This window comes from Pungitius pungitius, chromosome 13, assembly GCF_949316345.1.
Source record: "Pungitius pungitius chromosome 13, fPunPun2.1, whole genome shotgun sequence".
Lineage (NCBI taxonomy): Eukaryota > Metazoa > Chordata > Actinopteri > Perciformes > Gasterosteidae > Pungitius > Pungitius pungitius.
In genome coordinates this window covers 1,507,321-1,521,439 of record NC_084912.1, presented here as the reverse complement: position 1 = coordinate 1,521,439, position 14,119 = coordinate 1,507,321, and the positions used below count along the sequence as shown (strand labels likewise).

The window sequence follows — 14,119 nt, the reverse complement described above, 5'->3', positions numbered from 1 at the left end:
ATTATAAATGGACCAAACGTTTAAATAAAATGGTATGATTTAAAGCTCTAAACAAGGTTTAAAGAAACGTGCACAGTGTGTGTTACAAAAATGTAAATATTATAACAGATGTATTTACAGCGCTGTAGTTTTAAAAATAAACATGTTTTTCATATGTGAAAATAAGGTGACGATGGATCCACCTCACACTTTATCAGTGGTAAAGCTGCTGTGATACTTTATTTAACATAGTTATCGTTTTACTTTTTGATATTTCAAATGGGTTAAAGCTCTCCGTGCAACACTCTTGGTCAACATCATATTTGTTAATCAATACGAAACTAGAATCAGTTCATGACTTCGTTTGGTTCGTTGGGGAAATATAATAATTTATCACAAAAATAAAAGCACAAAAGGTTTCTCTCCCCATAGTGTTTAATTTAACTAGCATTAAATAGTAAAAAGTATATAATTATTTACTATACATTACAATCTGCATTTACCTTTACGATATTGCTTTAGACCCAATGGGTTTCTAATTGGTGAAGATTTAAATAAATTATAATGCACATAACTGTTGACAGAAAAGTTCACTACAGCCGTGTAAACATCGGCCAAACGTTTCCTCTCAGAAAGCACGTCGTGACTCTTCAATGTCTGAGGCTCAGGGAAGCTTCAGACAACACCTCTGACGTCAGAAGCTGCCCTACCTGCAGAGACACCTGAGAGCACAGCCCTCTAGTGTCGGAGTGCAGTTTAATGTCCAACAAACACAGCACCATTGTTTAATTGCCCAACCCTGACATTCATTTTCAACATAATGTGTATAAAAACCGCCTCTCTGCACTTTCTTTCTGGTCATTATTCATCTCACTAACGATATGAGTGAAAGTTGTGCATTATGTTGCACGACGTTGGTGCGTGTGAACAAACGCAAAAGGCCCTGCAGGATGTGACGGAGATGTGTGCACACTCTGCGCCTCGTTTGTTCCGGTTTGTTTTCTGAAGCCCGTTTATTTAACCTTGAGTCAGAGTCGCACCTTTTAATGGATCTGCATGTGTGCAGATGTGCGCAGATGTGTGCAGAGGTGACATGTTTTAAAGGAGCTTTTCAAGTTGCACATCTGAAACACGAAAACAAAAGAGGGTTTTTTTTTCTGCTTCTCGCTTGATAAATAAAAAAAAAAACAGACGATTATTTGTTTCTATTTCTCAGACCTTTGGACAGAGAAACAGCCAGAAGCGTCACCTCGCCCTCCGTCTCTGAGTCTCACGCGGTACGGAACCTGCCTGGGGACGCACACACGACACTTTGGATTTGGGCCTTTTTTTTGCGTTTTGGTCTATTTGAGGCCAAGATGGTCATCGACCAGGCAACATCTTCACTACCAGCAACAGTGTTGTTGCTGCTGACATTTGTGATATTTGTGGGCCACCCAAAACTACACTGTTGTTAATTCATCTGCAGCAGCTATTAACTGCTGCATATAGTTGCTATGTCATTGCTTATTTTGCAAACAAAACTGATGATACTTCCTTGAATATTTTTTCACGAAAGTGTGACGTTTAGCGGTGAGGTTAAATGAAACGTGTAAAGGGGGGATAGTGTGCAGAGAAGCATTTTTTAATGTTTTAGGAAGCAAACGCTCAAATTGAAAGATGTCGAACACTCTCATAAAACACAGCTGGCAGCAAGGCAGATTTATTGAGCCTTAAAAGTGTAAAATGGACATTTCCCCTTCAAAGACATATTTAAATGCTAGATACTGTACCTTGAAGGCATTGTTAACAACTCCTGGTTTAATAAAATGCTCTTAATAAAACCTTGTGTGTTTTGTTCGTTGTTGTTTGCACTTTGCTGTAAAGGTTTGAATGAACTACGGTCACTTGATCTTATCTTCACCAATCAGCATCGCCCTTTTATTTGGTTGTGTGTTTTGGTCTCAGTCGGAGCTCAGGAAACACGACGGGGGTCATCACACGGTCCAGAATAATCACCTTTAAAGGGCTCTAAAGTTCGCCCCTCTGAAGGACCGCTTCCACACTCAAAAGCATCAGCTCTGACCATCGGGGTGGAGTTTTACAAGTGGAAAAATAGTCTCTGCTGACAATGAGTGCACAAAGAAGCGGAGGCACTTCGTGCAGGCTCAAGGTCAACGACTAGGCATCCCTCACTTTCCTTAAACATATCGAGAGGTGCTTTCAAAGGAATGAAGACATGTGCAAATGTATTTGTTTTATTCAGAGAATGCACATATATTAAGGTATTGATTATTACTACAAAGTTGGAAGACTTCATTCCCCCCACGTGGAATGAGGGGTGGACATCTCTCCCCCTGTTCGTACGTGAAGCTTTTGTTAGTTTGTAGGACAATCCGCGCCCTGTTAAGCGTGTTCCAAGTCATCTAAATCCTCCATGTATTTACCGAGCTGCGCCCATCCGCCCAATTCAGACCTCGGCTCCGTCGCTTCGCCGTTTTTAACCGAGGACGGCGCCGCTCCGCCGGACCCGAGCACCGCTTCGGCGAGACGGCTGTCCGACTACCGGGGCTGCTGTCACCCCGAGCCGCGACCGCACTACCCTCCCCCGTGGAGATGGAGTCTCCACCCGGCGGGCCGACCCGTCGCCTCGGCGCCGCCGCCGCCGCCACGCGTCGGTCTTCCGGGCGCCGCCGTTCATCGCGAGTACCCGGAGTCACGGTGCCCCCCCGAGACGACGCCAGTCGCCGGTCCGGACTTGGCGTACGGCGGGGTGGTTTACGGGCCCTCCGGTCCGGGTTATCACGCACCGGCGTTTGCGGGAGACCCGCGGGTTCCCCCCGGCGGTTACCCGGCCTTCAACCGCGACTCGGCGGGACGCAACAGGGTCCTGCCGCCGGCCTTCGACCGGTTTTTCGAGCGCGCCGACGAGAGAGTGAACCCGAGAGCGAGGAGAAGAGCCGGGGGCCAACGGCAGAAAGGGACGAGTCGAGCCCCGCGGACGAGCTGTCACACCGGGGAGAGCAGCGAGGTGAAGGCGGGGCCGCAGTCACCGCGGGCCGGGAAGGAGGACGCGCCGTCATCCGGCGGCAGCGGAGGAGACTCCTCCCCGGGTGAGCGCAAGTAACACCGGCGGTGACTCGAATGTTTGAGTTGATTGGTTTTTAAATCACAACATGAGGATGCAAGGATTAAAATGTATATTTTGACCGACTACTTTCTAGTTCTTCAATACAGCGATTTGTGGCTAAACTGAATAAAAATGTTGGCAAGAACCGGAAAAGTCCCGAACAGCCGAATACAGCCATGGATTTTATTAAAAGGTTATACACTCTTATATATATAATAACACTCTTATTTCATTATTCATGTAGGCTGTATTATGCTGATTTCATGTTTTGAATACATTTAATATTCGATCAAAAGCTAAAGCTATCGGGGATTAATTATATTAACACAATCAATGGAACCAACATTGTACCTGAATGTATTTTGAGGGCCCCAAAATAAAAATATCGAATTGTGAACACTGTGTGTTACTTTAAATACGCTGATTATTTACATGCATAATATAAATGTGTGTGTGTGTGTGTGTGTATAAATATATAAAACGAAAATAGTAGAAGGTCATTTTAACGTCCTGAACTCACTGTTTTGACTGAGACCTTGACATTCACTTTTAATTGAAAACTGAAAAGTAATTTCAAATAAATTAATGACACAACACTCCAAAGTTGCCTCATTCACAATATTGGGGCATTACGTTAATAATGTAAAATCACACACCTGTCCTTCTCCAGATTTTTCCTTTTCTGTTTCTGCTGACTCTGTTCCTGCTCCTACACTATTATTTGTTCATCATAGCCCTGTTGTCTTTGGCCTTCATGCATATATATATATATATATACATGCATGAATATATATATATATATGCATGAATATATATATATATATATATATATGCGTTCTCCCTCTTTCTCCAGCAGAACGTAGTGCGAGGAGGAAGAAGCGATGTCCTTACTCCAAGCAGCAGATCAGAGAGCTGGAGCGAGAGTTTCTGTTCAACATCTACATCAACAAAGGCAGACGCTTGCAGCTCTCCAGCCTTCTGCGCCTCACCGAGCGGTGCGTGCACGTTGCACTCATTATTAGGGATTAGAAGGACACAATCTTTGAGTTTTTGGACTGTTGAGAATATTCCGCCTCGTAATGTGGCTTTAATTCTAAAATCTCCTCCAGCACAAGTACATCAAACTTGTCTCTGTTGTTTTCCTTTGCTGATGCAGACAGGTGAAAATATGGTTCCAGAACAGAAGAATTAAAGAGAAGAAGCTGAAAAGTGAGAGTTTGCTGTACCACACAAGATATCACACGTTCTGAGGGAGAAAGAAGAAGGACGCCGTGCACAAACTGCTCTGCGTGTCGAGGAACAAGAACTAAACCTACAGAGCACCGTGGGAATCCGCCTTTATCTTTTTTATATCGCAATTCTTCTGAAAATGTTCAATATGCCAATTATCCTTTTGTTTTCCTGAACACGTGGTCATTCCAATACATTTCCACCACAGGAATCTGATCACTGGATAAATATGGATCCAAATGGTTTTTTTATTTCGTTGAAATGTCAGAGTCAAAATTGCTTTTTAAAAGGTTTTGGATATCACTTTGAATCAGAAAATACCGTCAGTAGCCATGGACAAAAAATGCATTTTTGAGAAGAAACTCATTGTAAGGAGTCAAATCTAACAAATATCTATATATATATCTCTACAAATAGTCGCACATCTACATGTTTATTTTGGATGTCTTTTTTCCCACTAGTTATGGAATGGAAATAGATCCAGATCTCAAAACGAACTGGTGTATTTTTTAAATGTGGTGCATCGCCACGATTGAGCCACATAGAAAAGTTACATATTAATAGATTATTCAAGTTCAGTTTTCAGTTTGTTTTCTTGTGGAGATTTTCCTGCACTCAGACCCCCCCCCCCCGCCCCCACCCCCCCGGCCTCCTCTCATCCTTCATGAAGGAATGAACTCGGACCCTAAAGACACGGCGGCCCAACATTCTCCATCTAAAAGAACCCGACGGTCCACATGGAGCTGCCCGTCATTTCACGTTTCAGCGTTTCGTGTTTAAATGACAATTTACTGACACGTGTCTTTTGGGTCTGGATTAATCAACAAATACTCTTTGTGTGTTTTACGCAGGATTTGTGATTAAATAGGTCATTAATGACCACACGTATACCTCATTTTAATGTAATTTAACGTTCTAACAGTTTTAGTCAAGCGAAGACAATCTACGTCATCACGTGTTACGTGTAGTTTAAGTGTTTTCAGTCTAAATACCGATGAAGAATATTTAATGTATAAAGCAAAATGAGTTCCTTTTACTTTGATGACTTAAATGCAACAGTGACAGTAAACAAGTGGCCATTTCGTTGCTTTATTCTTTTGTTGTTTCCTGCTACATTTAAGAGTCATATCCATGTTTTATATTTCAATTCTTAGATCAGAACTGTTTGAGTAGTGAGTAATCCTTCAAATCATTCGAAATAAGGTTTTAAATTCTGCTTTTTAGAGGTTAGTTTGAGACTGAAATGACTATTATAATCATCTCCTCTTAATGTCGCCACAAACCAACAACAAGTGAAACGCCTTTTGAAGTCAGAGAGGAGCTGCACAAACAGGCAGAACCGACACTTGTTTCAAATGCCAGGAGTCCGGAAGTATTTCACACCGCAATAAAACCACGTGTGATCCCTTCTGCACCAACATGAAAGGATTCGGGAGCTCACAGCACCGGGCTCACGTTGTAGATGCGCGATGCCCCCGAATGATCGTAAACACGAGCCCCTGAAGAGCAGATCGTTGAGAAGGTCCCGGTGCTCCGCGCAGGTAACACACGGTGAGTCCAAGGCTGCAGCTGGACCTTGAACCGCAACACCACCACCCTGCCTCCACCTCAAGGCTTTTATTGGGGCAATACAGTCTGCTCATTCCGTCTCTTTGTCCCAAGCATTCACTCAGTCTGAGCGAGAGTGTGTGTGTGTGTGTGAAAAGAAATACAAGGAGATGAAAGGGGAGAGTGTGTTTGGGTTTATTGTAGGCCATTGCTTGAGTTCCTTTAGTTCCAAATACTTTTCTATTTATATCCAACCATCACAGGTCTGCTCCACGTATCAGCAGGGGGCTCCAAGCTTATACTTCTCAACAGTTTACAATGTTTAATAATGGATTATTGGCAGTAATTCAACCGGAAGGAAGGCCTTGAAACAGAAATTGGTTGTTTGTTGTTGTTTAAGTGTGGTGCAAAAGAGGAAGAGGCGTGAAGTTGTATTCAACATCAACATTGTTGGAAGGAGGAAAATGTAGAAGCAGATGTATAGATAGATGTTTATATAGATGTATAGATGGATAGATAGATAGATGTGTATATATTATAGATAGATAGATAGATAGATAGATAGATAGATAGATAGATAGATAGATAGATAGATAGATAGATAGATAGATAGATAGATAGATAGATAGATAGATAGATAGATAGATAGATAGATAGATGTGTATATATTATAGATAGATAGATAGATAGATAGATAGATAGATAGATAGATAGATAGATAGATAGATAGATAGATAGATAGATAGATAGATAGATAGATAGATAGATAGATAGATAGATAGATGTGTATATATTATAGATAGATAGATAGATAGATAGATAGATAGATAGATAGATAGATAGATAGATAGATAGATAGATAGATAGATAGATAGATGTGTATATATTATAGATAGATAGGTAGATAGATAGATAGATAGATAGATAGATAGATAGATAGATAGATAGATAGATAGATAGATAGATAGATAGATAGATAGATAGATAGATAGATAGATAGATAGATAGATAGATGTGTATATATTATAGATAGATAGATAGATAGATAGATAGATAGATAGATAGATAGATAGATAGATAGATAGATAGATAGATAGATAGATAGATGTGTATATATTATAGATAGATAGATAGATAGATAGATAGATAGATAGATAGATAGATAGATAGATAGATAGATAGATAGATAGATAGATAGATAGATAGATAGATAGATGTGTATATATTATAGATAGATAGATAGATAGATAGATAGATAGATAGATAGATAGATAGATAGATAGATAGATAGATAGATAGATGTGTATATATTATAGATAGATAGATAGATAGATAGATAGATAGATAGATAGATAGATAGATAGATAGATAGATAGATAGATAGATGGGTGCATCTTGCATGATGCTCTTCGGCCTCCCTCCTGCTTTGAACTCATCCAGCCAGCAGATGGCGCTACAGGTAAACGAGAGACAGCGATCAGGGGCTACGTCGGAACATTCGCAGCAGTTGGTATTCTTCAGGACATGAAGAATTGAGATGTTCAGAGAAGTCCATTGGACAAAGGCCTATAAATGTCATAACAAGCTATCGAGTAAGTAATGAATAGCAGCTCTAAAGGATAGGATAGGATAGCAGGTCGCTGTAACTCCAAATAAAGAAATACATTTATAGAAAAGCTAACTTTGCGCCACCAAACTGACATTATTTCCATTGGTTTAGAAAATGTCCAGATAAAAAGCCACCTGTCCTCTGTTACACTTTCAGGCGATGAAGAGTTGATTTAGTCACCACTATGAGCTTTGCATTGAGAAAGTGGTTCATGCAGAAAAGCCCAATCTAAAGCCTATAAAGCCCCTCATTTACACGCACTTCAGACCCGCTTGTGAACGACTCCCTGCTACGGTGTTATTCCGGTTGTAAAAGCTTTGAAGCCCGGCCTACGTGTGTCGCTTCATCCAGGCCCGTCCGAGGCGGGCTGCGGGGCCTCTGGTCACGTTTCTGACTACACGAGAATAAAGGGATTCATTTCCAATGCCGGCTAAGTGGAGTCGCACCACGTGATCCGCGCAGCAACCAATGGGCAGCCGAGAAGAAGCTACGGGCAAGGAGAAAAAAACACACTAGCATTTTAGGGGAGGATTTAAGCGACTCTACCGGCCCCATCTAACGTTTTACAGTCGCACTTAAGTGTCTTTTTTTTAATGAAATCATAAAATAAACATGTCGCTAACGAATTATTATTCCATGATGGGGCTGCAGGCCGAGGAGCCGTACGGTGCACATTTCATCCCGGGAGGCTTGCAGGGTTCGACGGCCGGCTGCGCGAAGTCAGCCCGCAGAGCGGAGGAGGGGGCGGAGGAGGGGGCCCCCGGCTCGCACATTCCGGATTTTTCCCATTTTCCCAACAAACAGTCGGGCTTGAACGGCTTCTCTCCCTGGGTGAACACCTGCGCGTCCCCTTCGCCCTCCTCCCCGCAGCTGCAGTCCGCCCCCGGCGCCTCCGTCCCGGGCCTTTTCCCCCCGCACCACTTCCTGAGCCACCAGCACCACCAACACCACCACCACCACCACCACCCGTACTACGGCCCGCAGACGCAGAGCCACGCCGAGCACCTCGCCTCCGACAGCAGGTTCGTCCGCCGCTGGGAGGGGGCGACCCCCCCGCCGGACAGCTCGCTGCCACACGCCTCGGTGGGTTTCAGCGGGCGCGTCCCCTCCGATCCGAGCCCGAGGTACGAAGCGGTCAAACCGGAGAGGTCGCCTCCGCCTCCGCCGCCTCCGCCGCCCCGGGACAGCCCCGGGGATTCCAGCTTCGACAGCCCGACCGAGGCGGTCCTCGAGCGGCTCGGCACCGCCGGGGAGCCGGAAAGGAAGCCGGAGCCCAAAAAGGAGGAAGAGGAGCGAAAAACCCAGATTGACCCGGGTAAAGAGATCCACCGACCCCCGGGATGTTTATTAGCGTTTAAGCGGTGGCGGTACACAAGTGTGTGTGTGTGTGTGTGTGTGACAGAGAGGGAGAATGTGGCCTAAGTAAGTAAGTGTGTGTGACTTTTATAGCCCTATAAATGTCTTGTAAACGGTCAAATATAAAACTTTACAGTCCATTAAAATAATGAAGGTGCTGTTGCTGTTATTTAACAATTTGGCACGAAAGAGAAAAGCGGTTCTGCTGCACTTTTATCTCATCGGATTTGTGCAGAAAGTAGATTTCTATTCTTTTTTATTGTAATTGATGCTTGTCGTTTTTTACACATGTACTTACATGACTATATGGTCTACAACGATCATTTAATCATTTATAGGGCCTTTAATGTTTGTGGCTTTCATAATACTGGACGCCTCCACCGCAAAGAAAATAGTTGTAATAATAATTGTAATAAATAATGCATTTTACTTTTGGTGCACTCAATTATAGTTAAGATAGATCTAGAATTAAAATGAACAAAGAAAAAAAAAACTCAAAAGCTCAATATGGGTTTAGAAGCCATTGGTGCAAATACAACATATAATTAAATAAGGTAAAGTAAAATAAGATACAAGTATACAAAAAAAATTAACAATATAAGCAAATATATGTACAAATATTATATTATTAATAATTATAATTATATATATATGTAAAATATCTGTTTTGGTCAGTCCTAATGACCTTCTGTCAATACAGGCTGTTTAAAATGTATGCAAAATAAAATATTGACTCACACTAGAAATGAGGTCATAATCATTAGAAATGTCCAGGTTTTATCTTCTTGTTGGTAGTTAAATGTTTTTTAGGATATCTGTGTGAGTAAAGATGTCCTCTGGGAGGTGGGATCTGCTGCCAACCCAAAGTCCACTTGTTGCTCTCCTTCAGACATCCACAATTTTCGCTGCACTCTTTCTGCCTTTAAGTGGCCACTGAATCATTTCACATCAGCCAAAAGGCTCAAATACCTTCCACCACCTGCAGTTCAGTGGTTCTATAAAGGGCCGTCACTTCAAAAACCAAACGTGGCACAGAGAATTACTCGTTTCTATCACTGCGAGCTGCGCTTTCATCTTTGACACAATTTACAGAAACAACAAATAGACCCATTATGTTAAATATTCAAATGAGAGAAGGGTCCTGGCAATATCTATATATTGTTTATGTCAGTCTAACACACACACACACACACACAGACACAAGCTGGTGTGTCAACCTAAGCCCCGCCCCCCTGTGCCTTCTCCTGCAGACAACCCAGCAGCCAATTGGATCTACGCCAAGTCCACCCGGAAGAAACGGTGTCCGTACACCAAGCACCAGACCCTGGAGCTGGAGAAGGAGTTCCTCTACAACATGTACCTGACCAGGGACCGGCGCCTGGAGGTGGCGGGACTCTTGAATCTGACCGAGCGGCAGGTCAAGATCTGGTTCCAGAACAGGCGGATGAAGATGAAGAAGCTGATGATCAGAGAGAGGAGGAGTGTGAATGAATGACGGATTCCGCTTGTCGCGTCGCCCCCCCTCCCTCTCTCCCTCCGTCTCAGGAGGATCGAGGTGAGATTCGAGCTGATTAAAGAAAACGCAGTGCACCACGACGCACGCGGCATCACTTAACACCAGCGGGCACGAGCAGCTGTTACTAAGCAACGGGATGTGAAGATAATGGCTGCGGTGGGAACATTCTGTGAATTAGGGGAGGCCGGGATGTGTTCTAACACAGAGTATTCTTTAGATTTACACACAAGACCCATGAATTGAATTTTAAAAACCTATAGAGTTCGCTCTCTTTACGACACGTCGGTTTCTGCTGAGGCGGAATGTCTCGCAAAAGAAACGTCTTTACACAAAAAGTCTCTGCGGCTACTGCCAAAATAACTTTTTATGATTTAATGCTAAAACTTTTGTCCTGATAAAAAACATCCCTCGGTGTGAACTGACGTACTTCACATGGAATTCACATTAAAAAAAAATCACGTATCAGAGGGTAATATTTAACTTTACTCTTAGCTGCAACAGTAACGTGATGAAGGATGTGACAAATTGATACAAACACATTAAAAGAATTTCAGTATTTTCACTGCTGCAAAACATCGGAATTCTTCTTCCTCCACACCACGAACCTCCTAAAACCACCCAGTAGTGTCCTAATAAGTTCCAGGCAACAGAACCTTTTATGTGTAACACTCACAATGGTTCCTCTGACCTGCCATCCGGACGTTTCATTTAGAATAACATTAATATTCTCATTTACTCTCCATTTGAATGTTTTTCAAAAGACAAACTGAGAATTTACATCCTTAATGAAAAACAATTACATTTAGTCAAATTTCAAAAAGGTTAAAATATAAAATATAAAAATGTAAAATATGTTTAGAGATCATAATAGTAATCATAAAATATTTGCTGAAATATGGGTTTCATCCACAACCTTCTGCATCTTGTAAGACTAAAAAAAGCCTTATTAGTTCAACACACAAAAAAGTGTGTTACGACGACCCGAGTCTCCCCTGAAAGGTTCTCTGCTCACCGATCGGCCTCCTGGTTCGATTCCCTTTTTATAAACTGTGCATGCATCGCCTCGTGAGGCCTATCTGTTGTTGTTGTTGTTACCGTGTTGTTGTTATGTGTATCTCTGTTGTTAATGTCTATGTACCGCTGCGCGCACACACACACACACACAAACTTCACTTCTAAATGTTAGACATCCTGACGTCGCGTTATTGTGGAACTATTTTTTTTCTCACAACACATTCTCTGTGGGAGGAAGGACACATGACCACAGGCTACGTTAGCCTACGTCTGATGACGTCATGGTTGTTAATGAAGCGCTTCTCTCTGTTGTTATTCTTGTTTTGGTTTGACTGGTAATCTCATCCACATCGGATTTTGGGGTTTTATTCATTTTGCATTAATAATGTAGTTGTGAAGTTTATGTTTTGTTAAACCAGCTCGTTTATTAGCTGTAATAAAATGACAGTTGTATTAGTAGCTGTATGTTTGTGTAATTCGTGTGAAATGGACAAACCGGAAATACTGCGATTAGTGGAAAGTAATAATATTTATCATTCTAATATATTTATTATATATAATTATATTTTGAGAGATAATTAGCACAAACCTACGTTAGAGTTGTGATGTTATTTTATATATTTTTGTACCATTTTTTTATATTTTGTATGAGAAACACACATATGTTATCTACCAATTACTATAACTGCTACATATTGCAGCCAATCGTTTCAGTAAAGAAATATACAATCAAATAGAATGACGTTTTGGGATATTACTAACATGTTTAATAAAATGTCGATGTTTTTGTATGAAGTAAATCCTACACTGTTGCACTAAAGCTAAATGTAAACGTAGTCGTGTTCTCCTCTATTATTCCGGTCTGATCAGAGTCACGTGTCTTCCGATTACAGATCGATAACATTTTGGTTTTATCAACCCAACGTCAAGGTGTCGGGCTGCTCTCCAGTTTGCTCACTTCCGGTCCGCAGAGACGCATTTCGGCCTCGGAGCTCCCCTCCTTTATGGCGCCCATATAAATCCTACTGCAGGGTCATAAACCAACTGCATGCATTTGGAGAATAAACGTGACTTTCCTCCCCCCCCCCCCCCACGGGATGAATACAAGAGACAGAGAGAGAGGGACCGTAAAGTGATTTAACCCAGACAGCCGTCGGGGGCTATGCGCTTTTATTGGGACACCCTTTCCTGCCTCCTATGTCCCAAATGTTAAAGTCGTTGTCTGCTGACGAGACACAGACAACCCCCCCCCCAAAAAAAGACCAGGACATTTCATTATGTCCAACCGGTCTCAGGCCCACTACGATATTATTTAATGAATAGACCTTTCATTCTAGAAGTAGAAACACGTGTTTTGAATCAAAACCTCAGTAAGTCTTTATAGCTCTATTCAGTATTAAATACAGTATAGAGTGAATTGTGAATTAAAAATGAAAACTAAAACAACATCCTATTTTTCCACAAATTTGACCTCCTAATTAAATGGGTGTTTATTCATTTTAATGGATAAAACTTTTAATTCCGTTTTAAACGCAAAACACACAAACATGCGGCAGAATATTTTCGTCTGAAAGGCAAAAGTAGGTTAATAATGATAGAAACACGCACGTTCCGAGTTGTTGTGACGCAACTAATGTCAAAATAGGATTATTGATGCATTTGTTTTTTTGCTTATTTGGGAGTTTTAATTTAACCTTCGTCCGATCAACATATTTACCATATAAATGATAATAAGAAAAAAAACAGAATCCTTAAATCTCCGTTTTTTGTTTTCCCTACAGAATAGGAGAATAAATACTCTTTGAATGTTTTTCTATAGAAGTTAGTGCATTTGCAGACTGCATTAAACTGAAACAGTGACCGTCTCTTTCAGTGTTTGAATCAGCGCTTTTGACAAATATGTCATCCATCTATTTTGTCTGATCTGTTTAAACTTACACTGGGTGCTTTTGACCAGGTGTTATATTTCTTTATAATGAACAAATCTACTAATTCCAACTGAAAACTAAGGATGGACAGACGGAACAAAGCCTGAGAGATGACTATAACTTGGTGTAATGACTCGCTCTGTCCGCTGGGGGGCGGTGTTTTTCTCCTGTGGCGCTGCACTGAGTTGCCGCATTGCTTCTGTGGTGGAAAGCATCCTGTTCAATTCAATAAGGTTAAATAAATGTGTTCTACATGGATACTATTTACACATGTTTAAAGAGTGTTGCTTTCAGATTAGCAAAAAAAGCCTTCGACAAGATACTAAAAAAAGAAAAATAACATATATATGATTTTTATATATAATAGCAAATTGACAGTAAATAGCAGTGAACAGTATAATTTCAGTTTCCGTTTAATCTTTATTAAATTGTTAACAAAAGAAAATTCCCTACTTTGTAAGTATTGGATATGTGAAGGAAAATAGCCCATTCATTAATATTTTTACTCTGCTGCGTCACTTGATTGGAAGCTCGTCATCTTCATTTCATTTCACCGCAACGTGAGATATTTGACAAGTATCAAATTACACAAATGAGAAAAGAAAAAGAAAAACCCCCTCAACCCCCAATTTTTGTAAAACGACATCATGTAGCAGAAAAGGCCCCGCCCCATGTGTAGAGCCCCCCCCCCCCCCACCCCCCTCCTCTAATAAATCTCTGGTGGAGGCATTAAAATGTTGAGCTCGTGTTCTCTGAGAGCTGCGTGGCTGTAAAGAGTAAATCACGAGGAAACAAAAACAAAGAACACGCCACATTTATTTCTTCTTTAT

The 14,119-nt window shown here is 41.5% G+C and overlaps 2 protein-coding genes across 2 annotated transcripts; both read left to right on the top strand.

Annotated features, from left to right (window-relative positions):
* Positions 1-2,202: 2,202 nt before the first annotated feature.
* Positions 2,203-4,876, top strand: LOC119214416 (homeobox protein Hox-D11b-like). The gene is made up of 3 exons (XM_037466184.2): positions 2,203-3,077; positions 3,942-4,083; positions 4,245-4,876. Exons 1-3 carry the CDS (start codon positions 2,396-2,398, stop codon positions 4,336-4,338), a joined length of 918 nt encoding a protein of 305 aa, XP_037322081.2. The 5' UTR covers positions 2,203-2,395; the 3' UTR covers positions 4,339-4,876.
* A 3,153-nt stretch (positions 4,877-8,029) lies between these two features.
* Positions 8,030-12,263, top strand: LOC119214415 (homeobox protein Hox-D9b-like). Its single transcript, XM_037466183.2, has 2 exons — positions 8,030-8,790; positions 10,082-12,263. Exons 1-2 carry the CDS (start codon positions 8,088-8,090, stop codon positions 10,324-10,326), a joined length of 948 nt encoding a protein of 315 aa, XP_037322080.2. The 5' UTR covers positions 8,030-8,087; the 3' UTR covers positions 10,327-12,263.
* Positions 12,264-14,119: the final 1,856 nt, after the last annotated feature.